Source organism: Lagopus leucura, unplaced genomic scaffold, assembly GCF_019238085.1.
Source record: "Lagopus leucura isolate 7727_CA_CO unplaced genomic scaffold, USGS_WTPT01 Super-Scaffold_100004, whole genome shotgun sequence".
NCBI lineage: Eukaryota > Metazoa > Chordata > Aves > Galliformes > Phasianidae > Lagopus > Lagopus leucura.
The window spans coordinates 67,680,312-67,708,188 of record NW_024962264.1 but is presented as its reverse complement, the minus strand read 5'-3'; the positions used below and the strand labels follow the sequence as shown (position 1 = coordinate 67,708,188).

The following is a 27,877-nucleotide window of genomic DNA, read 5'->3' as shown; positions in this document are numbered from 1 at the left end:
CCACTCTTCATGCACTAACCCAAAGGAATTAAATAGCTACCAGTCCCTGGATTGCCCCCAGTGCAGTGAACACTAAAAGTCAACTGGGTTCTTTAGGAACCTTTGGGAAGGAGAGCATCATACAGCAAATAGCTAACATCCACTGTCTCTGCATCCTGTCTATGTCCTCAGTGTTTGGGGAGAGCCTGTCTGGTCTCTGGGTCTGAGATGTTTCCATCTCAGGCTTGCTCAAGGTCCAGCACCCGTTGAGGCCAGTGGGATAACTCGTGCAGAGGGTTTAAGGTCAGGCACCACAAGCTTGTGGTTATGTGTGGAATGTGAATGGAGGGAAACACTGGTGTCAGCTCACTGTGGACCACAGTGCTTAGCTTAGCTTTTTGGTTAATTCTGGGAACACCATCAAATCCCTGAGAGCCAAATGTCCCCCCACTACTACAGAAACAACCTGTAGGTCCTGTAGGACAAGCAAAGGTGGTGCCTTCTTGCTGCCTTCCCCCCACCTCATGAAAGCTCTCCCCACAGGTGTGCCAGAAGGCGGGTGAGATCTCCCTGCTTAAGCAGCAACTGAAGGATTCCCAAGCGGACGTCTCCCAGAAGCTGAACGAGATTGTGGGGCTGCGGACACAGCTCAAGGAAGGTAAGAACTTCCTCCGGGAGAAGGAGGAACAAATCCTTACCTTGAAGGACTCCTACAGCTCCAAGAGCGTCAACCTGGAGATCTGCGAGAGCGAGCTGCAGCGGAAGATGAGCGAGGTCCAGGTGCTGAGGGAAAAACTGAACCACTGTGAGCTGGAGGTCTCAGGACTGAAGCGGACACTTGCCAGCATGGGACCTCCGGGGCCTTTTGGTGGGGACCTGGCTGAGAAGCTGCAGGACCCTTTGGCCTGTGAAAGCGACGAAGCCAAGATGCAGAGGCAGAGCAGCGAGGACAGCGTCAACGCGCTGCGGAAAGAGGTGGAGAGGCTGCAGACGGAGCTGAAGCTGGAGCGGCAGCAACGGGAGCAGCAGGTGATGGACTTCGAGGAGGAACGGCGCACGTGGCAAGAAGAGAAGGAGAAAGTCATCAAGTACCAGAAGCAGCTGCAGCTGAACTACGTGGAGATGTACCAGAAGAACCAACTCTTGGAGCACAAGGTGAACGAGATGAACACAAAGACCACCAGCCCGCCGCACACCGAGGAGAAAAAAACGTGGACTCCTTCCAGGCTGGAGCGAATAGAGTCCACTGAGATCTGAGGTGGGACCAGGACAATACCCGTGATTCTTTTTATTGCTGTGCATGTACTACCTGCTCAAGCCAGTGGTCCTCTGAAGGATAACACAGTACCATAGGAGCGGTGTGAGGTGGCTTGCACTGAGCTCCATCACCCTTACTCTATTCTTCTGTGCTCTGTAGGTAAATAACCGTGGACGTGCGTTGTTTTTCTATCGATAAAGCGACATCTCTTTGTTTGTTTTTTTTTCCTAGTACAGCTGGTGAGGGTCAATTGGCTCATTTGTAATCTGCCGTGACTGTTACTTCACTAGAGGCTGCCATCCCCTCTCCTACAATTCACCCCTCTTTGGTTGGTTGTTTTGGAGGGTTGTACTTGGTTTCTTTGGTTTTCCAAGCAATTCTGTGCAGCAAAGCAGTGCAAATTTGGCAGGTTTTTTTTTTTTTTTTTTTTTTTCTAGGGCATTTTTAGCCACATTGGCTAACGAAGCAGAGCTCTTGGGATCACGAGCAAACTCACTGTTTTGCATCAAGTATCTTGTCTAGACAACGGTCTTAGTGAAGTCAGTGGGAGATTGGCCGCTGATTTCACTGAAACCAGACATATCTCCAGCAGATGACTCTCTCTTGCAGCCCATGGCTAGCATGGTTGCAAGAGGTTAGGACCTACTTGTGAAGCAGTGTGAGCTAGTCCTGGTAACATAAGCCAACAAGGAGTGGTTACTCAGTAGAAGCCTTGTTTGAGACTCAACAGAGCTTGGTACATGCTGTGTTTTCATTTTGTTGTGGTTTCTGTCTTCATTTCCACTTGCCTCCTGGGTTGCGACCCAATCCTGGGAGCATAAATACCCTCCCACCTCTGCCTTGATCCCTCTGTTCTTAAATATGTTCATCCTGGATACAGAAAAGAAAAAAAAAATATTAGATCCAAGCTAGTTCCCTTTCTCCAGAGTCCTCTGAATTCCCACAGTCAATGGAACAAGGTTTGGGGAACCCCCAAACCTGTGGGTTGTTTATGCAAACAGAAGCTTTAGCAATTTCCCAATAGTGGACAATTGTACTAACCCATTCTCAAAAGAGAGACAGTTTGGTGCATTCTCTCTGCCCAGGGTCTATTTACAAATGGCATCCAAGCCTCACTCAGGAGCTGCAGGGAGCACATATCAGCACTACCACTAGATTGCAGTGAGGGAAGTGAGCATCAGCCTTCAGCACAACCATTTGGAATAGTGCCCATCGTGATCCCACATGGCATCATCTATTCCAGATAATGCAGGGCCAGCTTAAGAAAATTGTCAGCTACTAACTCTGAGTATGAGAGCATTCATAAGAAGACACAGTACTTAAGTGCTTATGCCCTGGCAGAAGAATAATAACCAAATCCTACATGTGCACTCACTGAACATGATGCAGGCATCAAAACACAGCATTTCACTTTAAAAGGTGGGCAAAATTCTCCCTTTCACAGACACTTTTCTACCATGATCTACAGCAAAGAATAAAAAGTGCTGTAAAGTGGGATTTGTACTGACTGAGCAGTAGCCAAAGGATCAATGCAAGTGGAAATTTAGGCTCTTTTCCCTGAGGAGCAGCTAGAAGAACAAAGGCAGAATTTATACCTTGGGATGCCTGTATGAGGTGACTTCAGGGAGGGTTTGGCCTGATGATGCCTGCACAATAAGGAAGAACCTCAGAGTGTTGAGAGGCTGAAGACCTTTCAAACAAAAGTCCAGAAGCCACTTTCCTTCCACATTCCCTTCCCTCTGAGCACTCCCCTCTCTGTCACCAGATCTGACCTTCATGCTGAGGTGATGTGGTGTTGTGGTGAGCTCCAGACTGAGCAAAGAGGCTGAGCAGGACAGAAGGGACTCCACTGATTTCACCAACCTCCAGCCAAAGTCAACAGACAGTGCTACAGGGAGGAACTGCTGGTAGCTGGCAGTGATCCCTGGAGCTGTAAAAAAAATGGAGATGTGCAATGAGACCAGGGTATTTCAAGACTCCAGTCCTCCAGCAAGGACCTGGCAGAAGGTCGTTGGCACAGAACTGCTTCAACCTGCTGGAATCAATGGAGCAGGTCCTTGGTCCCCATGCCAGCCCTCCTCTTTGCTTTGGTGTTTCAGAGGCTGCAGCCTGAGCCAGAGGCTCTAAAGGCATCCTACATATGCTGCATGCACCCTTAGCAGGTAGATCCTTGGGCTTCCTCCATTTCATACACTGGGCTTTGTAGATGGAGCAGAACACCCCACAATGTCAGGGTTGAAGTTATGATGTCTTGTGTTATCTCAGCTTTCTGAGCCTCTCTTTCCACATCTGTATCGTCTTCCATCCCAAAGCAGCTGACAGGGCCTTGTGCTTGTGAAGGGCTTTGCAGTCCTTGGACATTAGGGCAAAGCATGGAGGAAATGTAAGAAATGCAAGAAGTTTCAAGTCTCAAATGCCTGTCTCTTGATGATTTTGAAGCCACCACACAAAAAGGAAACAGTCCATCAACAGAAAGTACCCTGGCCATAAGATGGGTCCAATGATCTATTTCACTGTTGGGTCATCGTTCTTCACAGCCCTGCTGAATTTGAGGTTGATTTCCTATTAACCATTGCAAGAACCAGGCTTTCAGTCAGTGTCTCAAGAACTCCTACAGTGATTGAATTTTGAGTATCTGATGTTGAGGAGGTGTATGTTACGTTTCCCCACTGCGTTAACATCCAAGAGGAACTGGCACCAGCATCATCCTGTGGAACACCTTCTCACCAGAGCTCCTCATTAGTCCAGGGGCAGGAAAAACAGGCTCCCCACGTACCCAAATCCCCCCAGCAGCAATCAGGCAAGCCCTCCAGTGTTCCAGGCTTGCTCTGTCATCTTTTTCCCAGATGTTTAGGGTTTTTTTTTTTGTTTTTTGGGGTTTTTTTTTGTTTTTTTGTTTTTTTGCAAGGATGAATGTGTCTTGACAGTCCCAGCGAAACCTGGAAGCAGCAGGGTTGTCTGATTGCTGCCCAGGTGCCAAAATAGTGTTTTGATGACATATCCGAAGAACAGCTAAGAAGAGTCACATCTTGTCCTCCTTTGAAGTTCAGACAGGGTTGATAAAAAGTTTCTGTCCTAGAGAGTTTGGGCTTGACCATATCCCAGGTACCCCGTCCATCTTTGCTCATCCAGCTCTAGAGCTGATGGGAATCCACGTGATGTACTCAGGTGTAATTCTTCAGGTTCTGGTATTGCCCTCAAAATCTTGCATGTGATCAGTGTTTTTACTGAAGCAAGTTAGAGATAAATTGTTTTATAACTTGTCTCTAACAGTAAGAGCTTTGAGTCACAAGGGGCTCAGGTCAGTTGTTCACAGATAGGATTTAGAGCCACTAGAGATGGTCTGGGATACCTGATACATGGGGCAGACCAACATTACCCAAGCCCTGTGGAAGAACGAGCCAGAGGTGGGAAGACCTGGAACATTCCTAGTGGAATACCACCCATATGCAGGAAATTGAGTCATGCTGCATGCACACAGCTGTTATATGAACAAATGCAGGGCACTGATTAACTCCAGCAAATTCCACCCATGAGGACTTAGGCTGACCAGCTCTCCTGATGCAAGCAGAGGAGCAAGCAGCCCTTCTGACCAGTTCCTGGGAGTGAAGTTGATTTGCTCCACCATCACGGTGAGGCTGCTGTGATCCTGTTGCTACAAGGTGCCCACCCAACTAAGGTAGCACCCTTTGCACAGACAGCATTTCTTTCTCTCCCTGGCTGTGATGCTTCACACGTTGTGCTTCACACAGTCCCACTCAGGTTCTGCCAGAGTCTCGTGGCAGCCAGCTGGAGTTCCAGCTGTCACTAGTGTAATGCCACAGGGAGACCTCCTCTGGGTTTCCACTCAAGATAGGAGTTCAGTCGTTGTTCTTACACTGCTATGTTATATGGAGACAAGTGTACTTGGATGTGAATAACAGCCCAGCTCTATATAAGGATGATTAAATGAAGAGACAAGAAAGCTTTGTGGCTTCTACACCAGTGAAGGGGTTGGAAGTAGCAGCAGATGTTGCATTTGAGCACTGAGCATTATCTGGAGGGTGCTCAGCACCCTCTGAGCTTCTATTGGCTGCACTGGAAAATGGATAAGGCTCAGCAAATCCCAGGAAAGCAATCTGCTTGGGATCAGCTCCAAGAGAGCAGCCTGGTGTCACTTTGTGCTGCCTCCATGCTTGCTTTCACCCTGAGCTAGGACTTACAATTGCCCCCAGGTTGAGGCTGAAGTCCCCCTGCCCATCTTATATCCCCCAGAAAACCTCCTGCACTGGGGCTCCCAGTGGTGTCCCCCCAAGCTCCATGGGAAGGACCAACCCACCCCCATCCTGTCCCTCACTGTGGCACTTTACAGCTTGCTTGAGACAGCGAGCTCTGAGAAATGTGACCAAAGATCTCTGGAAAGCGTTGGACCATGTGCTTGGAGCTGATTCCCAGCCTTCCCAGGAAGGAAGAGACTGATGTGGGCTGAGGGAGAGGACAGGGTAGAAAGGAGGGTACTTTTCACAGTTCCAGGGTGTCCCCAGCTGGTGATGCCAGTGTCCTCCTTGGTGCCAAGTATCTCCATGTGTCACCCGGGGTGAGTAGGGACCCAGCAGGCAGGATGGATCTGATTCCCCTTTTTTCTTGAGCAGTAAGGAGTTCATCTGTAAGGATGCACACCGCGCCATTACACTTGTCTTCAGAGCCACAGGTCTGTAGTTTAGCAGTCAAAGGCCTGTTCTGGTTCAATGTGAATGGGCCAGGAAAATGTGAGAGCCAGAGGTCCTTCTGACTGTCCCCTTGTCCCCTCCCCAGATCACCACTGAGCATCCTCAGCCTCTGCCGTACGCCCCTGCACCATGCTTCTGCCCGGTGGCTGTGCTGAGCTCTGCTCCATTTCTGACAGGAATAACAGCCTGCTGATGGGCAGTGGCAGCCCTCACTTCTGTCTGGGAGCGTGTCCTGCTTGCTGTAACTATAACCCCATCTTTCAGTCAAAGCCTTAAAGGGCACTTCACAGAGTTACCTTTCACCAAGATCCCTCATTCAAGATCTGCTCACAATGTTGCCTGTGTCCTGCTGCCCCTCTGCATCAGCTCTCCAGACTCTCCTGCCTGATTTCAGTTCATTGATGTAACACTGTCCCAGGAACGCTCATTGCCTTTCCCAGTGCTCTCCCAGACACTTCCATTAACAAGCAGGAGCTTACACTGAGAGCGGCTTGCCCTGACCCTGCCCTTAGAGGACCTTCCTAGACTACTGATCCTCACATCTCTCCATCATTCCCATGTCAGCTACATCAGCCCTGTTTTAATTCCATGAGAGATCTTGCTTCTTGCTGAAGGACATCTCCGTGGCCTTTAATCCTTTGAGATCACTTCACAGGACTTCAAACCATCACAACACTAAACCCAGCCAGCACTGAGGCTTCCCCAGTCCTTCCACCCTTTGCAAAGGCAGGGGTGTAAGAGACATAAAAGTAACCTTGATCACACAGCTCCCGTGCCACTGGGTCCCCATGGGGGCAATGAGGCACTGGGATCACATCCAGCAGTTTTCAGATGTCAGCTTCCCAATCAGATGTTCCACATTGGCAGCACAACTGTCAGCAAAACAGAAATGAGCCTGTGCACTTTCAGGATAAGCCTCTTCCCAGTTTCTCTCCATGAAGGGGGATTGCATCAGATCTGGATCCTGGGACAACCTCTGACACGTATGGTTGTGTTTTCAGGGCTCCTCTACAGATCTCTTTTCTAAGCAGAAAGTCTCTGCTTTCTGTCACAAAGCAATAGGTTTTTCTGGGGAGTTTTAAAAAGGACACTTCCCAACTCTGATACTTGCAGGCAATCCAGTGCTCTCTTGAATACCATCGTAACTCCAGTTCTGGGCTCTCCTTCAAAAAGCAATGTGAGGCCAGGTCTGGCTCCATATTAGGAATGTGAAAAATGTACGAGCCTGGTGGTCCCCATTCCTTCAGAGAGCCCACGTCCAGCAGGCAATCAGTGTGGGTCCCTGGGATGTGTGGACCATCCTCCTTTGGTGCCCATCCCATGACTGTTACTGGGTGCCTGCAGCCAGTCAGCTCACTGCAGATCACTGACATGGGAGCCGCTGGGTCCCCAGAGGTGTCTGAACCCAAAAGTCATATTTGATGACAGCCACACACCAATGGGAAACAAGGCTTTCCCATTCCTGGGAGCCAGGCTGTCCTAGGAACTCGCTCAGAGAAGAAGATGCCCATGGTGGCACACAGGTTCCCTTCCAGTAGCCGAAGGGAGCAAACATGTCCAGGTAGAGCTCAGACACCGGTGCAAAAACGCACTGCCGCCGGTGCCAAAATGCTGCACAACTGACCAATGAGTCTATGCAGTCCTTTCCCACACAGCAGTGTCCCTGCAGAGCCCAGCCCAAGGAGGCTGGGTCTCCTCCGAGGTGTCTTTGTTTGCACTCATGTGGACCCGATAAATGCTGTGAGCTGAGAGGTGGCCCTTCAGGACTCACTCTCAGCCTTCACCTTGCACAGGGCAGTGCGGTTGCGAGGGTTTCCTCATCCAAAATAGATGCACGTTCTTAGTCACTGGTTTCTGTGTCTCTTCTCCAGGAGAATAGGCCCCTAAAACCCAGTTCCCCAATAGTGGGATGTCAGGTTGGGCGAGCCTGTGCCCCAAGCAAGCCTGTTGTCTGATCTCACCAGCAATAAAAGCCCCGTGGGAGAGCAGCCAGAGCTTTCCAGGCTGTGTGTGTGTGTGTAGGATCTCTGCATCAGACCCTTTGTCCAACGTTTTGGACCTGCCTGACTGTAAATTCAACCCCAGCCTTGTGCTTCCCCTCCTCTGTTTGTTTCTTGAAGCCTCGATCTCTCTCTGCTCTTACTGTGAATTCAAACCAGAAGTGTTCTGAACTCGACTCTGTTACTGTTTGTTCTGCGTTGACTGTTGCTGGTTCTCTGAACTGCGTTTAACGAGACTTTGCAAAAAAAAAAAAAAAAAGAATAAAGAAAAAAAAGAAAGAAAAAGAAAAAGAAAAAAAAATTATATATATATATCTATATATAAACTTAAAAATAAAGTATTTAAAAAGAATTCCATAAGGTTGGGTGTCTCTCCTGTCCACCAATCACTTCCAAACACTGTTGTCTTGACTTTGCCTCTGGTCAGTGTATTTAAAGAGAAGAGGTTGAAAAATGAAAGGATAAAATGCAGCATTCTGGGGTTTTTTGTGCAGCGAAGGTGTATCCGTTTAGAAAACTCTTGTTAAAACTATACCACACTTCACAATCTACTGCTAGTCTGTTATACGTTTCCATGGGGTTATAAAGATGTGAAGAGCTACTGCCTTTGCGATTTTCTACAGTGAATATATATATATCTGTACAGAGGTATGTATATATATAAATATATATGAAGATCTATATGTATACGTATCTCTCACTCTCCTATCTCTATCTGACTGTGAAGGATTTTTATTGAGCAAAATAAAATGGAGAAAGGCCCCTTTTAAAAACCTGACTGTGTGGCTTGCCTGGTTGTGTTGCAAATGGGAGAAGCAGCAAGACCATGAGGGATTTTGGGAGGGACGTGGGCTGGGGAATGGTGCTTGGGGGGCTACCTGGAGATGGCCCCATAAGGGAAAGCCACACCAGGACAGCCAGACTCCTACTTCTTTGTAGCCCATTAGAGTGGGATGAAAGCACAGCCCAGAGGATGAGGAGGCAGCTGGCATCATGGAGGAGAAGGGGATAAGTGGAGCAGAGTGGAACAACGGACGTGTCCATGTCTTTCCCTCCAAGCAGATGGTCATCTCCAGTCCTGCATTCACAGAATCATAGAATCATAGGATGGTTTGGGTGGGAAAGTACCTTAAAGCCCACCCAGTCCCAACCCCTGCCATGGGCTGGTTGCCCCACACCAGATCAGGTTGCCCAGGGTCCCATCCAACCTAGCCTTAAGCACCTCCAGGGATGGGGTGTTTCCCGGGGCACAAGGGCTGCTCAGGCTCTGCATGAATTTGAGAGCAATCATCACAAGCTGGTGGGCAGCACAAACCCACGGTAGTGGCAGCGATGGTGAGACAGGAACATGTGATGGACATGGTTTAATGGGCATGGTGGTGATGTGTTGATGCTTGGACTATATGATTTTAGTGCTCGTTTCCAACTTCGATGATTTTATGATTTGTTTGAGGTCTAACCTTGGCTCAGTCTAGATGGGGATGCTCCACAGCTGTCTGAGCAGCACCTCTCATAGACGTCGTGTCTCTCAGCACTCAGATGGATCCAGTCCCCTCCATGTGGGCAACTGATTCACTCCCAAATCAATGGAGAGGTCCAGAGGAGAGCCACAAAGATGATCAGGGGGCTGGAGCACCTCCCCTATGAAGACAGGCTGAGGGAGCTGGGCTTGTTCAGCATGGAGAAAAGAAGGCTGTGGGGTGACCTCATTGCAGCCTGCAGTACCTAAAGGGAGCCTACAGACAGGAGGGGAGTCAGCTCTGTGAAAGGGTTGATAACAGCAGGACAAGAGGAAATGGTTTGAAGTTGAGGGAGGGGAGATTGAGGTTGGATGTCAGGGGGAAGTTCTTGACGGAGAGAGCGGTGAGGTGCTGGAACAGCTGCCCAGAGAGGCTGTGGATGCCCTGTCCATCCCTGGAGGTGTTCAAGGCCAGGTTGTTTGTGGCCCTGGGCAGCCTGGGCTGGTATGAAATGGGGAGGCTGGTGGCCCTGCATGTGGCAGGGGGTTGGAGCTTCATGATCTTTGAGGTCCCTTCCAACCCTGGCCATTCTGTGAATTCCTCCCACATCAAGCTCTCACGATCACACTCAAGGCTGATCCAAAGCCACTGGGACGTCAGGCATTACTGAGATAAAACTGGAGTGATGTGTTCCTTCATACTGAGCTTGAATGCGAGCAGCCCATCCAAACTTGAATGAGACCTGAGGTGGGGACGCCGTGGGGATGACACAACCCAGATAGAGATGTCAGCCATGGCCCTGCAGAGGCTGCTCAGCACGGAGCGGGGGAGGCTCAGGGGGATCCTATCCACGGCCATAAAGCCCTGCAGGGAGGTGCAACGGGACGGAGCATGGCTCAGTGCAGCGGTGACACAACTTGGAGTCCAGGAGCAACCCCTCAGGGCAGCCCCGAAAAGCCCCAACATGGCGGCACCCCGCTGAGGTAGCTCGGCGCCCTTGTCACGTGCCTCTAGCAGTGCACCACGTGACTCTGGTACGGCGCTCCGCCGCCGCCATCTGCCGGTACCGCGAGTCACTCTCCCTGCCTTCACCCCTCCCCTCTCGGCTCCCGTACGACCGGAAGTGCGTCACTATCAGGTGGCCGGAAGTGGCGGTGGGGCTGGCGGGCGGCAGGGCCACAGCCGGCGACGGCGCCGGGCCCCGGTGAGTGCGAGCGGGCTCCGGCCTCGGTGGGGCTGTGCGGGTCTCAGCCAGGAGCGGGCTGGGGATCGGAGTGAGGCGGTGAGTGGGGCTCCGCGGCCCCAGCTGCGGCCACGGCGGTCCTCAGGCCTGGAGGCGTTCGGGGTGGGCAGGGGCGTGGGGGAGCTGGTGAGCGAGCCGGGGTGCAGAGGCGGAGAGAAAACCTCGCTGCTCCCTGTCGAAGGGGAATGGGGGCGAGGTGCGGTCTCTGCCGCTGGGAATCGATGGAACCCGAGGGAACGGCGTGGAGCTGCGTCAGGGGAGGGGGCAGGAGGAGGTTACAGAAAGGCTCTGCCTCAGAGCATGGAACAGGCTGCATGTGGCAGTTGGCATGGCCCAGAGCTGGGACACGGAACCGCCTGCTGGTTTGAGTGGTGCTATGTGGAGCCAGGGGCTGTACACAGTAGTCCTTGTGGGTCCCAGCCAGCCCTGGATATTTCATGATTGCGTTATCGCTGAAGGTCCCTTCTAGCTGAACGATCCTATCCTAAGCCATTCTCATTTGAGCAGATCTGATGGGGAAAAACAGAAAGAAAGGGAGCCGTAATATTTTTTTTTTTTTTCCTTTGCCTGGGCTGCTGGGCAGGAGGAACACAGAATGAGGCCTTACTATCAGGGAAACGTATCTGTGAGCCTGGATCACTCACAGACTTTCCAGTGGTACAGTGAGGCTGTTTGGGTGTTTCCAAAGAATGTATTTCAGACTCAGATGCTCCCCTCTCACAAAGCTGGAACCCAGAAGCATGTGGCATCTCTCCAGGAATGTTGTTGTCCTGGTGTTCAGCTCCCTGTTGGCTGGGAACTCAGCTGTAAGAATGGCACAAGCACAAACACAAAGATGTTTCCATCCCAAAAGGCCTCCACAAAGAGCATTTGCAGCCTGCAGGGCCCATCTCCAAGGCTTTGCAGCCTTTTTGGAGATGAGTCACTGGGAGTGAATTTTCTGGTTAGTGGCAGGGATGGAAGGGAGCTTGAACACTATTAAATGAGAATTGCAGTGGTGGGAGAAAGAGAGGCTGATTACTGTGAGTAGCAAGAAGAGAGTAGAAATGAGCAGAGATGTAGGTTGAGTTGGAAATGCTGTAGAAATATAGATCATAACAAGTTTGGGCACTTGAAGATGGGCAAAAAGCCACGTGGACGTGCTTGTTCCTAAGGTGCTTCAAGTATCTTGACCCATCTAGCTTCATTCCTGCTTTGTTTTCTGCATGGTCTTTTCCACGGCTGTTTTGCTGAATGTGGGACAGAAGAAAGAAAAAATATACTTACTGAATGTCTTCCTGAAGACGTCATGGAGCTTAATGCTAAGCTGTGTGGATGATATTCTTAGCTACATGCAGCATTTGCCTTTGGTGTGCAGACGCCACGGCTTTGATTCTCTGTCTCTGAAGCAGGGCTGTCATTGCTGAGAGGGGGTGGTTTTGGTAACAGTGCAGTGCTGGGTTTTGTAGGTGGCATCACCTTTTAACAGCAAATAGAACATGTTTTAAAGATGTGGCTCAATACTGCTTGCCTGTCAATAGTAGAAAACTGGATAGAAAACGTGCAAAGCAGAGTCAGACAAGAAAGTAGCCAGCAGAGATGGAAATTACATTTTAATCTGACATTTATATGCAATAAGCTGGAGAGCTTTGAAATCCTGTGCTTTCTTGCTGCTGCTTACAGCACTGGGAGTGGTGTTGCACTGGGCAGGGTTTTAGTGGCCCAGTTCTCAGCGAGCTTCTTATTTCCCATGCTCGCCAGGCAGTAGTATGGAAAGGACAGTATCTCTCCTCCTGTCACAGTGTCACTTCTCATGCCAGAAGAGAATATTTCCGTTTTTCTGCCTGGCTCCTTGCACAGGCTGGTGGAGAGGACTCAGAGAACTAAACTGAACCACTCTGCTGTGTGCTAGGAGAGTGGATCTGGAGCCCTTGCCTGCCTGTCCTGCTCCTTTCTTCTTTGCAGACAGTGGTTGTGATGCTGCATCTGGTGAGCCCTTTGCAAAGCAAATGTGTGTGTGCCCTTACCCTCCATCTTCTTCCTCTCCTCACTGTTGTTCTTCCAGAGGCAGGATGTTACGTGCTGTGCCATGGCATCGAGGAAAAGAGAAGCTGAGGGCTCCAAGAGCTTGTCCTTGAGCGCTTCCAGCTTTTCCTACGCTTTTTTATTTCTTCTCAATTCTGTGTGGAGATGCTTGGACAAAAGCACAGCCATGTCGAGGCTACGTGGTGAGAGAACAGCCTTCAGAGAGCAGCAGGCTGCTCGTGCCTGTTCCAGAGCACAGATGTGCTTCCTGCCTATTGCTGTTACTGCGTTTGCAGTAACATGGCGTAGGAGTGACAGCAGCGGCTACTGCAGGGAACCCCCAAGCAGGCAGCACTCTGCATCTGGCACTAACAAGGAGCAAAGTCTGTTGCTTAGACTCTCCCCAGCATCCCTCCCTCTTTTCTTACCTTCCTTCTCTATTTTATTCTCTTTGGAAGGAGCTGATGCTTCACCATTGTGCTGGAATAAATCACCTGGTGGCTTGTGCGAGCCTTGTACTCGAAACGAAATCCAGTTCATGTTCAACCAGACCCCACTGCAGCTTCTCTCCTACTCTGCAAAAACAGTATTCATCACACCTCTTCCTCATCGTCCTGCTGTAGGATTGGGTTTGCCTGCTCTCACAGGGCGTCTCAATCCACCTCTAACTCAGGGAGTGTCTGCGTTTGATTTATTTCCTCAGTGTTGGGAGGACAGCAGCTAATGCATATCTCTGTTGCCGTGTCTCTGCCAGGCTTTGGTTTTCCTGGTTACTTGACACCCCTTGGTTCTAGCATGTGCCCTCTGTGCAGTGAGAGCACAAGTGATTTTAAAGGTGAAAACCCCTGCTGTGCTTCATCCTTGGTGTTGGACACCCGAGATGGGATGAGGGTGTGTTACACAGAGAGCTGACCCAGAGCTTTTTTTCAGCCTTGTCTGAATCATCGTAAACAGGCTCATTTGGCAGCTTGTGCATGCTGGCAGCACAAAGCTTAACTCCTGACAGATGTCTCATCCTCGCCCTTTCTGCTGTAGCTGTTATAGACAGGAGTTGGGAAGGCACCCCCTAACACTGGGAAAAGCTCCTGTGCCTGAAGAGTAAAGCTTTTATCCCTCCAGTTCTCTCCTCGAGACACAGTGTCTTGTTCTAATCTGTGTTTCTTCTTCCATGCTCTTTCCCCACGTTGTTCTGCGGCTGTTTCTCCTTCCTGCTGCAGGTTATGGGCAGCCTCCCTTCCAGCATGAGCTGGTCTCAGAGGCTCTTTGCTCTCAGCCTTCATGTGCTGACTCCAGGTGTTCTCGTGCAAGGAGCAGAGTGGCACCACAGATACTTCCACAGCTTCTTGGGTGGTGGTCGGTGCTTCATACTGCTGACCGAAGCAGCAGAATGCCCTGTTTGAATACATGCAGCTGCAGCCTTTAAAGGCTTTGCTACAGAACTACGTTTTCAATGTTGAAAATAAAAGAAAAGCAGTTTGGGTCTCTTACAGAATGACAGAGATGACTTTTTCCCCCCGAAGTCCTACAGTCTCTGCCAGATTACTTGTAACTGCTGTGTAGCTGGTGATACCTGCCTGCCAAGTACCACATCTCCAGGTGTGTCAGGCCACCTGCGTGCTTGTCTTGAGCTGCCTTTGCATGATGTAATGCTCAATAGTGACTTGCAGGGAAACAGCTGCTCTCACTAAGGGAGGCACTGCCATCTCTTAACTTTCAGTAATGAGAAGGATAGGTTAGAAAGTGCTCCATGTTAGGTGGAAGCCACTCATTCTTCGTCTGCCCTTTTTTCAGTACCTGGAAGCAATTGTGACCCCAGTAAGTTGTGATCCATGGCTACGGTGTTAATACGCCGAAGATTTCCAAGGCTGAGCAGGGTGACTACATTTTTGACTACTGCCAAATTCAAGGCCGAGAGCGGAAGCAACGAAAGTAAGCAGGAGGAAGAGAACCCAGAAACATCCAACAGCAGACCCGAATCCACAGCCACGATCCAGTTGCTGGATCCTTTGGACTACAGAGTGTTGTATAATCCCTCTGCCTATGCCAAGAGCAGAGCAGCCTCCCAGCAGAATGCTGCTAGGAGCTGCAGCCAGGCTCTCACTGATGATTCCACCAGCACTGGCACCTCCCAGGTTCAGCATACATTCACTGCCACCTCTGCTCAAGCTTTGCCACCTGTCAGAAATGCCCTGCCAAAGCCCAAACCGCACCTCATACAGCCCATACCAGCACAACTCTCTGCAGCACAGACCATGAAGAAGGAGATAGAAATGGAAAAAGCAGAGATGCACGACTCCAAGGAGGACCCTCGTGTGTTCCAGCAAGGGAGGCCTGAGTACAAATCTCTCAGCTATGATAAATTTGAGCCAATAGAGACCCTCTCTTTGGAAGAAGGTGACTTGATATTGCACAGCATACCCATATCCAAGGGCAGCCACAGCCCAGGAACTGTCACAGATTATTTTTGCAAGCTGAGTTGTTTGCCAGTGGAACGACACGCAGGGTTGATGGTTGACCCCAGGTTTAATACACTGTGTTGCTGTGCTATTGAGAACATCCAGTCGTTCAGCACTTCAGAACTCACTGATATCTTAAAGGCCTGCGTTCGTTTGGTTGTTCCACCCACCCACCCTGTGCTGAACGCCTGCGAGAGTGAATTCTGCCGGCGCGTGTGGGACATGAACCTGGACCAGCTGCTGCTGGTGGCAGATTGCTGGCGCTGCCTGGGGCGCAGCGTGCCTTCCTACCTGAGCATTTTGTTCAGCTATGCCAACATGCATTGGACAGAGCTCACTTTGCCCCAGTTTGTTCAGCTTGTTTATATCATCGGCGAAGGCCGCAAGTCACCCGCGGACTTGATGCAGAAGCTGGAAAGTGTGATTTTGAAGTACTTGGATTCCTGCACCTTGGAGGAGGTGGGTGCTATTTGCTTAGGGCTCTTCAAATCCGTCAGTGGTATCTCTGACCACGTCATGAGAAAGATTGCAGACAGAGTCTCCCTGGAGATGGAAGATATGGGCACTTACGCTTTAGTGAACGTGCTTAAAATGCTCCGCTACACTCGCATGGATCACCTGCCCCTGCTGAGGAAACTTGGGAAGGTTGTCCCTGCTCGAATTCCTACAACAAACATCCAGGGTATCATGCACATCACTCTTAGCTGTTCATCCCTGCACTACTACGATGAAGGCATTTTGGCTGCTGTCGCCGCGTCTTTGCCTTCCAAAGTGTCTTACTGCCGCAGCAAGGATGCTGCCAAGTTCTTATGGTCGTTTGGATGCCTGGACTACGAACCTCCAAATGAAGAAGAGTTTTACTCCAGCCTGATAGAGCAGATGCTTAGAAAACGCCATGAATTTGAGAAGTTTCCAGAGCATCTCCTTACTGGTTTGCTTGGCCTGGCATTCGTCAAACGCTTCCCGGAGGAGCTGATAGATTATGCTTTGAGGGATGAGTTTGTCCATAAGGTGAGAGGAAGTAAATATGAACTCAGAAAGGACCTGTTCACTCTTGGGAAGAGTGTTGAAATTGAGTGCCCAGGCTACCGAGGCAGCCGTCTTTCACCTCACCTTTATGAAGAGATGACTGAGATCGTTCTGAATTTTGCAGAGCAGGAAATCTTTGTCAGGCCTGAAATCGTGGAAGCCGTGTCTCTTCTCAAGAGCATGTTAGGTGGTCCTGAGTATGTGAAAAACCACATGATTTTGCCTCACACCAGATCGAGCGACTTGGAGGTTCATCTGGCCATGGATGGGCATCCCATCCCTTTCAACTCAAGCGACGCCGTTGCAGATAAGAAGCTCAAAGACATAGGAGTTAGTCTAACAGATGACCTAATGGCTCAGCTTATCAAAGGGAAATCTAACAGCCAGTCCTCTGCAGAGGTGGAAACCGAAGCCGCGGCTCCTAGACAGGAGTGGAACAAAGCACCAACGCCACGTGCATCATTTGTGGGTGGACCCGTTACCACAGGCACCAGATTGCAAGTCGCTGCTCCATCAGGGAGCTGCCCTGGGGCCTCCCCTTCTCTTGTGCCCCTCCAGCAGCCCCAGGGGATAAGGCTGGCCATCCAGGTGTCCAACCGTAACCACTACTGCTACTTGTCCAAGCGGCTCTTGGGGCTGCACTGCCTGAAGAGGCGGCAGCTGAAGCAGCTGGGCTACGTGGTGGTGGAGCTTCCCTTCTGGGAATGGTTCCCCCTGCTCAAACGCACACGCTTGGAGAAACTGAGCTACCTCCATTACAAGGTGTTCAACCCAGTGCTGCTCAGCAAGGCTGGCTGACAGCCCGGGGTGTGCTTGCTTGGGGGGCTGCTGCAGCCTCCCACGTGCTGGTTAGAAATGATCTTTGGAGTGCTGGTGAAGCTGCTGTAGGTGCTTTATGTGCTGGATCTGCCTTGTCTTAGATAATTCTGCTCTGTTCATGACCACGTGTCCCGTGCTCCTTGTTGTTACATCGATCTGCAAATGCTGCCGTGACAAATAAAACCTACCTTCATATTAATTTTCTTCCATTATTACCTTTTTCCCCCCCCCCCTCTATTCTTCATGAAAGCCGATGGATTTGTTTGCTCTGAGTGCAGAACAGTGTCACGATCTTTAGGAAAACAATTGGGATAGATGTTAGGGATTGGTCTGTTCTCCCAGGTAACCGTAGGACAGGAGGTAATGGCCTCAAGTTGTGCTCCAGGGGGTCAGGTTGGATATCAGGAGAAATTTCTTCCCTGACAGAGAGGTCAGGCATTGGAATGGGCTGCCCAGGGAGGTGATGCAGTCACTGCCCCAGCAACCATGGAGATGTGGCACTGAGGGCCATGGTCAGTGAGCATGGTGGGGGTGGGTTGGGGTCTTTGAGTCCTTCGTAATCTTTGAGCTGTTTGTTTTGCTGGGTTTGTTTTGCTGTTCTGTGGGTGTTGTGCTTTAACAGCGTTTGTAAATTCAGAGCCTCCTTATGTCACAGCTGCCTGGGCTGTCACTGACAATTGTTTTAATTGACAGAGGTTACGAAGAGCTTGGTAGAAAAAGAATAACAGAATCATGTGATCTCAGTAACAGCCTCAGGTTTGGAAGGAGCTTTCCCATGTTGTTGGGTCACAATGTGACTCTGTTCCAAGGAGTGGCTTCTGTCACCTGGTTGGCACCAGGCAGCACACTTGCAGGACCCCCAGGGGCTTGGGAACCCCCACAAGCAAAATTTCAACAGCAACTTGTGGGAATGAGGTCTCAAAACATTGAGTTTGCAGCAAGGTAGGGGTGGAGGTGCCTCTCTGCTCATTTTCATTTAAAGAAGGCATCACCATGGCTTGTCACGTGCAAATGCAGCAATCTGCTCTGTTGGAAGGGGATGTGGGAAAGGGCTAAACTGACAGCAGGTTCAAAATGAACTTCAGAGCAGTCGCTTTGTCACACAGCAGAGTTACTGCCATTAGATGTGAGTGCCAAAAGTCAAAGCAGTTCAAAAGCCTATTTGAGAAAATTCCTCGCTGCCTCCCTTGTAGCAATGGGGAACGCATCAGGCTCAGAAAGGCAGGAAAAGTGATGCTGGAGGAGCTTTGGTTCATGCTTGCCCAGCACCTGTGTTACTGCAAATCACTATCAGAGAAGATTCTGGGGTAGAAGAGGGGCTGATACGAGTGTGGAGTCACCATCTCCATGTGGGGACTCAAGAACCACTGAGGGATGTGGTTCAGTGGCACAGTGGGGATGGGTTGGAGTTGCATTTGGTGATCTTAGAGCTCCTTCCTGACATTAATGATTCCATGTTTATTTGAACACTGCCACTCGGTCTACAACAGGGGAATGGAAATAGGTGGTCTTTAAAGTCCCTTCCAATCCAAGCCACTCTGAGCTGTACCTCAGATGCTGAACAACAGCACTTGAGAACCAATAAAAGGCTGTGGAGCATTAAAAGGCAGCTCGTCCTTGAAGGAAGCAGGAGGTTCCTGAGGTCTCCTGAGGCAGTGACATATTAAAACTGAGGTTAATGTAAGGTTAAAGCTCCTACCTCGCAGATAATTTCATTCTGAAAAGGAGTTGGATGCAACCAATGCGAGTCATGTTCTTTCAATGAAGATGGTGCACACACTTGAGCACTGTCAGAAGAATCATCTCAGTGTCCAGAACACAGATAATCTCCCTTAGAGCTATTAAATGCTCCCTTGGGGCAACCAGTAATGGTTATTAACATTGGTGTTTCATCTTTGCCTGTATCCAAGGCTCCCTGAGCCCCTGGGAACCACATCTCCTCATGGCAGCACTGGGAATGGCTGCTCTTACCCTCTTGGAGCCTTGGCATGCAAGTGGTCTGCTCGACTACGGCTGCCAAACCTCCCGCAGTTAGCATTCAGATCTGATCTAAGCACCTTCTTTAAGCATATGTAGGAGGTTTTCAGTAAAAAGAGCCATTTTCCAGCTTCTGATGTTTCTCCAGGGGTTCACAACTTAATATTTTTAACACATTTCTCTTCCCATTCCATCTCTCCACAGTTAACGTTGGCCTCACCTCCCAGACTTGGATCCGAGCTGTGTTTCAGGAGCTCCTGAGCCTGTAATTCATGCAGGTGCTGTAACACAAGGTCCTTTTACAGATCACTGATGCTTTTTGCCTTTCTTTTTTTAAAGCTGAATCCGATGCTCACGAACTGAGCTCTCTCCAGCTGCAAAGATGGTAATAAACGTCTGTCTCCCACAGTTCAAGCCAAGAATTCACTGCAACAAGGTAAAACTGGAGACCACGGTACTTTAGGGAGCACCTTGGTTTGCCTTTCCTGTGCTTTTATTAATTAACACTAACTAGTAGTTATGCTAGAACACTGGGTGGCCTTCTGTGAGTGCTTTGTTGTGGCACACAGTAATTATTGAAGGATATATGCCCTAATTTTGCAGGATCTCATAACAAGATGACGTTATGTGCTTACAGATGTGCATGCTTTGACTGTAGATGTTCTTCCCTGCAATGTCACAGCTTTCCCTTTGCCAAGTAGACTGTGCATCAATTGACAGTGTTTGTTGAATGGCCTCTACTCATTAATATGAGGACTGACACAGAGCTTTCTCAGTGTTGGGCAGGTTGACCTCAAGCAGGATGAGGCATTCTGCTAGCTGAGCCCAGAGGTTTTGCAGGGATCCTGGAGCTGGCTGATTCAGAGTACATTTTTACAGGGCACGATGAGCTGACATAGCTATTCAGTGCTGTTGAAATGGGGACAAGATATCAGGGGGACATTCATTGCTATGAGAGTGGTGAGGGGCTGGAACAGCTGCCCAGAGAGGCTGTGGATGCCCCGTCCATCCCTGGAGGTGTTCAAGGCCAGCTTGGATGGGGCCCTGGGCAGCCTGGGCTGCTATGAAATGAGGAGGTTGGTGGCCCTGCATGCAGCAGGGGGTTGGAGCTTCATGATCCTTGAGGTCTCTTCCAATCCAAGCCATTCCATGATTGTAGATAGCAGAGGGTGCAGAGAAGAGGGAGTGACCCCATGTGGTTGGGAGCAGGGCAGGAGTAGATCTGCAGGGATCTCCAGTCTTGTGCATGGAACCACGGTTCCTCACTTGTGTCATCTAAATTGCTCGTGAAATTAGTTCACTCTCTACATTCATTCTTCAATGTAAATTTGGCTTTCTCTTGCAACGCAGATTTCTGCTGATGGTTACGAAGTGGAGAACCTGATCTCTGAAGACCTTGCCAGGAGGAATCGTGGTTTCCGCAGCGAATACTTTATCAAGCCTCCGGTCCATGTCACAATCTCTTTTCCCTTCAACATTGAGATCTGCAGGATTAATATCGATATCTCATCTGGGGGATACCAAGCCTTCTCCGGGCTCGAAGTTTACACCTCTACCTCATGCAATAAAACCTCTTGGCAGAGCCCCGAGGGTCAGTTCTCAGGTCTGGCCGGTCAGCCTGTGTCGGACAAAGATGTTTTCACACTGGTGGGCAAAGCTGTCTTAAAAAATCAAAGCAAAGTGACATTTGGCCACAGAGGCTTCAAGCCGAGGCCTCCCTTCCTTCAGATGGAAAATGTCCTCTCCTACCCTGGCGCTGTGTCTCAAGACCTTTGGAACAAAGGGCCTTCCTCACTGAGCAACGTGTCGCACTTAAAAATCTGCATCACCCACGTGGCCGGAGGCGGCCTGCCTGGCATCAAGAGGCTGGAGGTGTGGGGACAGCCTGCTAAGTCGTGCCCACAGGAGGTGATCGAGGGCATCTTTCAGGTGGCCTCGCAGTGCGTCGCCCAGGACGTTGGCACCCTCAAACCCGAGCTCTGGACACCCATGGAGAGCGACTGCGTGCCCTTCAGCACCAATGACAGCGAGCAGCAGGCCCTCCGCAAGCTGGTGGACGTCGTCCAAGACATCCCTGAAGAGTTCCTGGACCCCATCACTCTGGAGATCATGACTTTCCCCATGCTCCTGCCCTCTGGGAAGGTGATTGACCAGAGCACCTTGGAAAAATGCAACCGGAGTGAGGCGTCTTGGGGCAGGGTGCCCAGTGATCCTTTCACTGGGGTGGCCTTCAGCCAGCACTCACAGCCCCTACCTCACCCCACCCTCAAGGCCAGGATAGATCACTTCCTCTTACAGCACAGCATTCCTGGCACCAACCTGCTCGGCAGGGCTCACGCTTCCGAAATGCTCATACCTTCCTCTGTAACGTCTTCTCTGAAAAGGAAGATGGACTGTATGGATCCGAGTTCTGTGCAGCCACTTTATTTTTCTTCTACAAACTTACTTGTCACATCTACCTCAGAGAACAGTGCTAAAAAAATGAAAACTGACAGTGACTCGCATTTGATCCAGATGGACTGTTCTACAGGTACCTTGGCTCCCTGAATCATTTGTGTTTCTTGAGTGTCTTGGCAGCCCAGGGCCAGCTTTCCAAGTCAGGAGGCTCCCACACTGATTTCCCCTGCCGCCTCCAGAAAGCTTTGAGGCTGTTGTATCAATGTCACAGGAGTGGGTTCATCATCTCATTCACATCCCCTCTCCTCAGCCCAACCTGCTGTCACTGGGTGATGGTTACTCCCATTCTCCTCACCTTTAGGCTTGTTGTTCTTCCTGTATTATCTACAGTCCGTTTCACAGCCCTCTTGTTAGCTCAGGTTGCCTTGTTTCCCTTCAGGGTTTCATTTCTCTTCTCCTTCTTGCTAAGAAAGCAACCTTTTTCTCATAATGTGCTGGCTTGATTTGAAGATGTCTCTTTTTATCATCAGTGATTTGTTAGCATGTATTGGGTGCCTGAGCTTGCAAGAAAACATGCAGTAATTGGGAAAAACAAGTGCTTGGGATTGACAGGATGGGAAAACCCAATGGAGGTGGTGATTGAAGTGAGGAGAAAAACAGGAATGGGGCAGCAGGCTGTGCTGATCCTGCTCCCCTTCCCCTGGTTGAAGAGCCTGGCTCCCAAGCACTTGCTTCTCTTGTCTCCCTGCCAGATGATTTGCTAGAATCCACATCTGTTTTTGCACGGCTGCTTTCTCCCTTGTTTGTGCAGGAATACCTGAAACGTGTTGGAGTTGCTGGTGTGCAGCTGTTCTGTACATATGACTGTTCTTTGTACAGCAATGCTTGCATCTTCCCTCTGGTGCTGTCAAACACAGTCACTGCTGCAGGCAGAAGCCCCACTGGTTGCTGTCTCACATTTGTGTGAGGCTGGATGGAGCAGCAGAGCTGTGTTGCAGGCAGTGAGGTGTGTGCAGGGTGGTCACAGAGGGCTGTTCCTCTGGGCAGGTAAGTTGAGTTTCCCTAGGAAGCAGTGGCACCAAACAATGCTCCACAGCTCCTGAAAGCTGCTGTATCCTGCAGGTATGCAGCACTCCACTCCTCTTCCTCTTCAAGAAAGCTTAGATGGGTATTTGACTTAAAACAAGCTCATTAAAGACTTTAAAGTAATTAATTTTCATCAGTACCAGCAACAGCAGAGGCTGGAGTGTGCTTTCCTGCTCTGATCCATCATTCCATGCTGGAGGAAGTGGTGTGGATTGCTGCAGGCTGGGTGCTGGTGCTCCCAGGGAGCCGTGCCTGCATGTGAACACAGGCACAGCCTCGTGGGATAGTTCTTTGTCAGCCTTGATTGCTGCAGCAAATGTGCAGGGGTAACGCACACAGGATCCCTGTGGGAGCTGGATTTAGCAGAATTAGTGATGCAGACACCGTGCTCCTAATGCACAGTCTCAATTAACAGCAGGGCTTTGGGAATGCATCAGACGAAACACTGTCGTGCCCTTCAGGAAGGATCCAGCCCTGTACCTTTGGCTTTATCCATTGATGCAACGCTGGTTTTCCGGAGCCAAGAGTTGTGCCTCTGATTTTGTTAGCAGCCTCAGGGCTTCTGAAGAACGTTTATGAATCTTTTACCTCATTCAGACTTTGAGAAATAAGGAGGTGCCTGAATGTTGGTTGGCACTTAGGGACACAGGTTAGTGAGCACGGCGGCGATGGGTCAGCAGTTGGACTTGATGGGCTTTGTGGTCTTTATGACATTGTTGTGTGAATCCAGAGGAGTTTTCCTCCCAAGGGCTCAAAGTTGAAGCATTACATCCCCATCTCAACACCGTGATGGGGACGAGGCTTCTTCAGAAAACAAGTGGCAAAGCTTTGAGAGATGTAACCACAGCGTTTTTGTTGCACACCAACAGCCTTTCCCCAGCACAAGCCTCTCAAACTTGTGCTTCTTGTTGCAGATCTGCTCTCTCACGAACAAAAGCTGTCTGAGAGCTTGGACACCGCCTTGAACTCAGCGCTCAGCTCCATGCCATCATTCACAGCCAAGCTGATGAAGAGCCAGCAGGGCGAGGGAGGCTGCAGCACTTCATGGAACATGGGCTCCATCCTCGGTGAGCAGCAAATGGGAGAGGAGAACAGGGACCAGGTTTATAGGGAGGGTTGTGCTGCAGCTCAGCATCTTTCCCTGCCTCTTTGGCCGGTGAGCCATGGTTGTTCTCAGAGTCCCATCAGATTTTAATGTATACGTGCCAGCTGTGAAGCTAGACTTGTTGATCAATGGCACCATCCAAAAAGATGTCTTTGGGATTCAGAGAAGCTGCGTTGGAAGCCCTGGATCTAAAAGATGCCCCTCCACAAGGTGATGTGCTCACTGCTGGCTGCTGCTTTCCCTGGAGGAGGCTCCTGTGTCCCTGAGGCAGGACTGGGCTGGGCAGCTCCCACTGGCTGCCTGTCTCTCTGAATAGCTTTTGATGTTTCACAGTGGCATTAAGCCATTAAGCTTTTTACTGTCCCCTTTTAAATTGCTGCTGTTGAAGAGTTGACTGAGTAGCCCTTTATAGGCAGCGTGTGACAGGAATGCAAGATGATGCCTACGGTGTTTCACGTGGGAATCAGGGATTTTGTTTCAAGTGCTGGAAAAGAGGAAGGGAGGCCAATTCAATCTCAGAAAAAAAGTGAAAAGCTGTATCGTCATCCTTTAAAAGCCTGATGGTGCAAAGGCTGATGTGATCCAGCCCATACCTGGGCTCCAACCCTTCCAGAAGACAGAGCCTTCCCTTTTTTTTAATCACAGGATCCTGATAGCAGCTTTTCAATATCTACATATGAGAAACAAGGAGACAGGTTCTTGAGCAGGATCTGTTGCGATAGGACATGGAGAAACGGTTTTGAACTGAAAGAGGGGAGATTGAGATTGGATATAAGGAAAAAGATTGTTATGGTGAGGCTCAGAGAGGTGGTGGGTGCGCCCCGTCTCTGGAGACATTCAGGGCAAGCAGGATGGGGCTCTGAGCACCTGATGGAGCTGTGGGTCTCATTATGGGAGATGGATCAGATGGCCTTGAAAGGTCCCTTCCAACACAAATGATTCTAAGATTAAGGCTGGACAAGACCACTAAGGTCATCTTGTCCAATCCTTACCCTACCACCACCACCATGCCCACCAAACTTTATGGTAGGCTTGGGAAAAAGAGGCTGTGGTCCTGAGCTATGGGCACCTCCAGCCCTCTGTGCCCAGCTCGGGGTGGCACTTGTCACATGTCCCTGACCACACTGCTTCTCCTCTTGGCTTCGCAGAGCACAGCAGGAGCAGCCAGACCCAGGGATGCACGTCCTGTGGCAAAACCTTCTCATCTTACTTCAAAACAGAGCCCATCTACCAGCTTCCCTGCGGCCACCTCATGTGTCGCCCGTGCTTGGCTGAGAAGCAGAAAGCTCTGTCCATCCTGTGTGCGAGCTGCAAGAGGTCGGTGGCCACGCACGACATCAGGAGGGTCCACTTCTAACAATGCCTGGGGAGGAGAACAGGAGCTGCTGCTGTCCCACGTGTCTGTGTGGGTTATGCAAGGACGACGGCCAGATGAGCATCGTGGAGAAGTCTCCTTGTGCTTACAGAGTAGTGGGGGGGGTTAGAGCATCGTGCCGGAGCAGAAAGCGATCTTGAGGATAATAAAAGCCATAGCTTCTTTAACAAGGAACGTGTATTTATACAGAACTGATTTCCACCTGTCGCACCCGCCCTCTTACCACCATCCCAGTGGCTCAGTGGTTAGCATAGGTGCCTTTTTGGACAGTGAGTTTAGCTTCCCTGTGACTTAAAACCATGTAAACATTTGACGAGCAGCCATTCGGCCGTGGACCAGGAAATGTCCTCGTGGTTGGCAACGTGCAAACGACCCAACTTTTCCCCTCCCCCCCTCCAGCTCCCCTCGCACATCACTCATCCTTCCCCACTGCAGCAAGGCAGGAGAGGAGCAGCCGGTGCCCGAGTGCTGGCAGGGATCTCGTCCCTGGACTCGTGTAGAAAAGTCATTGCATTACACAGGACGTCCCTCTCGGTTTCTGTCGTGTGACTGGACCGGCTCCCGTCTGGCTGATAGACATTTAAGCCTTAATAAAATTATGGTTAAAGTCAGGTTCTCTCTCTGACTCGTAATTGGCCTCACTGTGTGTGTTAATGATTTCGTGTGGTGAATCTGTTGGCGGAGTGCTGAATAAATGGGCTGGAAAAAGCCACGTCGACACGAAAAGAAGAGCTGTAGCCCCGCAGCTTTCAGAGGCACTGTGGCACAGCTTTGTGAGCTCTCACCGTGGGGTTTTGGGACTGAACCTCACGTATCCCGCTCGGAGGAGTTCTGCTCTTCACAGAGCTGCTCAGAAAAAGGCCAGAGGGAAAATCACTCAGATGCATTCTTGTCTGCAGCACATCCTGAATTCAGTGAGGGTGACAGCAGAGGGTTTTGTCACCTGCACCCCCCCCCCTCCACTGCTGCCACTTCATTGATAATTTCTCTCTGCAGAGCCAACATTTCTTACTGATGTTCTGTGCCACTTTCTCTGGGGTAATGAGCCTCCAGCTGAACCACCTACGTGTAATACCTCTGTTCTCTTAACAGGCGCTGCCGTGCTGAGCAGCCCATAAAGTTGGTGGCTTTCTGCTCTGAGCAAATAGCAGCCTCATCCAGCAACTGGGACACCGCTCCGTGCCGGCGCTGAGCTGCTCTTTCTCCTTGTCCGCACCAGTGGGTGTTCATCATCCATCTCCATTTGCAGCAAAATTGGAAGCCCCCTATCTTTAACTCATCCGCAGTCAGATTCCTCAAAGTCATGCGATTCGGAGGCCAGCAGAAATCTCGCTGGCACTCAGTGCTGCTGGGTTTGCAGGAAGCATCCAGGAGTGATTCAGCTCGCACCTCCTCCGCCCCCCAAGCTCCCAGCTCCCCAGCGAGCGCCCAGCTGTGCAGCCATCTCCTTCCCTGTCTGCACTGCTTCCAACGGAGCTCGAAGCTGTGGCAGCATCCCTTCTGCCCAGGAGTTTCTCACCCAGCCTTGCTGCCAGGCAGCGTGGTTCGGGCTGACGTTTTCTCCTTGGGAGCTGGGGAAGAAGCCACCGATGGCCCTCTGCTTGCACAGGCTGTTGTCCCCATCCGTCAGCTGGGCTGATGTCCCCTGCATCCCCTCCCCATTGCCACCATTAAGCCCCATCAGCCATCAGAGCATGGTGACCGAGTGACGCTCCTCTGACGGACGTGGAGGAGCCCCGGTCGCTGCTAAATACCAAGAAAAAAGGGCCAATTTGGGGAGCATCACTTTCTCCAGACAGGAGATGGACGCATTCCCTCTGCAAGCGTGACTTGAAAGTGACTCTGGCACAGAGCAAAGGCTTCTCAAAGTTCCCTGCAGGCAGCTAACTGTGCTGGTTAATCACCTGAAAGCAGCCATAACCACGTCCTTAGGAGCTCAGCGCTAACGAAGGGGCCTGCAGGAGCCTGGGGATGAAATGGAACGTGGCACAGCAGTGCTGGGGATGCAGAGAAAGGATCCCATGAGCTCAGGGAGCCCCGTAGTGTTGCAGGGTGTTGGGTAGCACTGCCCTGCAGGATGCTCCTGACCATCTCTGCCCCACGGCCCCATTGCCTGAGCCTTCCTGATGTCCCCCCACTGTGACCCCAATGTTTTCACCCCCCAAACACTCTTTTTGTGCTCTGCATCCATTCTCCCTCCCAGCTCCATCCCTCCCCGTCCTCCCCTTGATTTCAGTAAGTGATTCTGCGTTGTGGCTGCGGAGCCTCTGCAACTTGGAAAACATTTTATTAACCTTCCTTGACTTTAAAGAGCATAATTACATTTTAATCTCATATTCCCGCGTTATCATTCCAGACACAGAGTCATTTGAATGCAGCTCGTTCTGACTAATGTAATTTTACGATACAGTAATGAAGAGACAGAGCATGAGCACGAAACTCCCAATTTAGACGTGACATTTTGGGCTTCTTTAAAGAAAAGTTTTCCCATCCGAGTGCTTTCACATCCTCCCCGGCCCTGCAACGCCAGCGGGTTGGGCACCCGCTGTGAGCAGCACGGAGGGCCGAGCTGGGCAACGCTAACGATGTTGGTCATTAAGGTACAGCCTTAATGATTCATCACTGCCACTGCCCTCATCCCCGAGCTCTCAAATCCAGGACCAACACTCCCAGAGGATGCATCCATCCCAGGCTGGGACTGGGATCGCCGACACCGTAAGCATCACCCCAAGCTGTGAGCCCACCCTTACCCTTCCGTGCCTCAGTTTCCCCTTTGCAGCCCTATTTTTTCTGTTGTTTTCTGCCCCTGTCCCTCATCTTTAGTGCAGATGATTTCAGGGGGTGCCTAAGGGCAGGAAATCATCCCAGCAGTGGGATCACAGCATCCCCACTGCCCGTCCCCATCCCTCCCACAGCCCCTCCTCACCGCCGCTGGGACCAGGATGGCGGATGCTCATTAGGCTCCTGATTCCCCTCTGCA

General features: G+C 50.6%; 3 protein-coding genes across 10 annotated transcripts in view; all 3 read left to right on the top strand.

Moving 5' to 3' along the window:
- The window catches only part of LZTS3 (leucine zipper tumor suppressor family member 3), a 41,578-nt gene extending 32,857 nt beyond the window's left edge, over window positions 1-8,721 (top strand). For all 5 annotated transcript variants that reach the window (XM_042870995.1, XM_042870999.1, XM_042870996.1 and 2 more), the window contains one exon: window positions 523-8,721. In XM_042870995.1, coding sequence (XP_042726929.1) covers window positions 523-1,236 — 714 coding nt within the window. In that variant the 3' untranslated portion in view covers window positions 1,237-8,721. The remainder of the gene's footprint in view (window positions 1-522) is intronic.
- A 1,827-nt stretch (window positions 8,722-10,548) lies between these two features.
- Window positions 10,549-17,156, top strand: FASTKD5 (FAST kinase domains 5). Of its 2 annotated transcripts, none has more exons than XM_042871174.1 (2): window positions 10,549-10,610; window positions 14,445-17,156. In XM_042871174.1, exon 2 carries the CDS (start codon window positions 14,483-14,485, stop codon window positions 16,934-16,936), a length of 2,454 nt encoding a protein of 817 aa, XP_042727108.1. In that variant the 5' UTR covers window positions 10,549-10,610; window positions 14,445-14,482; the 3' UTR covers window positions 16,937-17,156. The 2 variants fall into 2 exon arrangements, with proteins under 2 accessions (XP_042727108.1, XP_042727109.1); XM_042871175.1 differs by having other exon boundaries at window positions 10,607-10,688.
- Window positions 10,557-25,508, top strand: UBOX5 (U-box domain containing 5). Of its 3 annotated transcripts, none has more exons than XM_042871176.1 (5): window positions 10,557-10,610; window positions 19,274-19,370; window positions 20,285-21,464; window positions 23,332-23,484; window positions 24,671-25,508. In XM_042871176.1, exons 2-5 carry the CDS (start codon window positions 19,317-19,319, stop codon window positions 24,877-24,879), a joined length of 1,596 nt encoding a protein of 531 aa, XP_042727110.1. In that variant the 5' UTR covers window positions 10,557-10,610; window positions 19,274-19,316; the 3' UTR covers window positions 24,880-25,508. The 3 variants fall into 3 exon arrangements, with proteins under 3 accessions (XP_042727110.1, XP_042727111.1, XP_042727112.1); XM_042871177.1 differs by having other exon boundaries at window positions 10,608-10,688; XM_042871178.1 differs by lacking the exon at window positions 10,557-10,610 and adding an exon at window positions 16,826-16,900.
- Window positions 25,509-27,877: the final 2,369 nt, after the last annotated feature.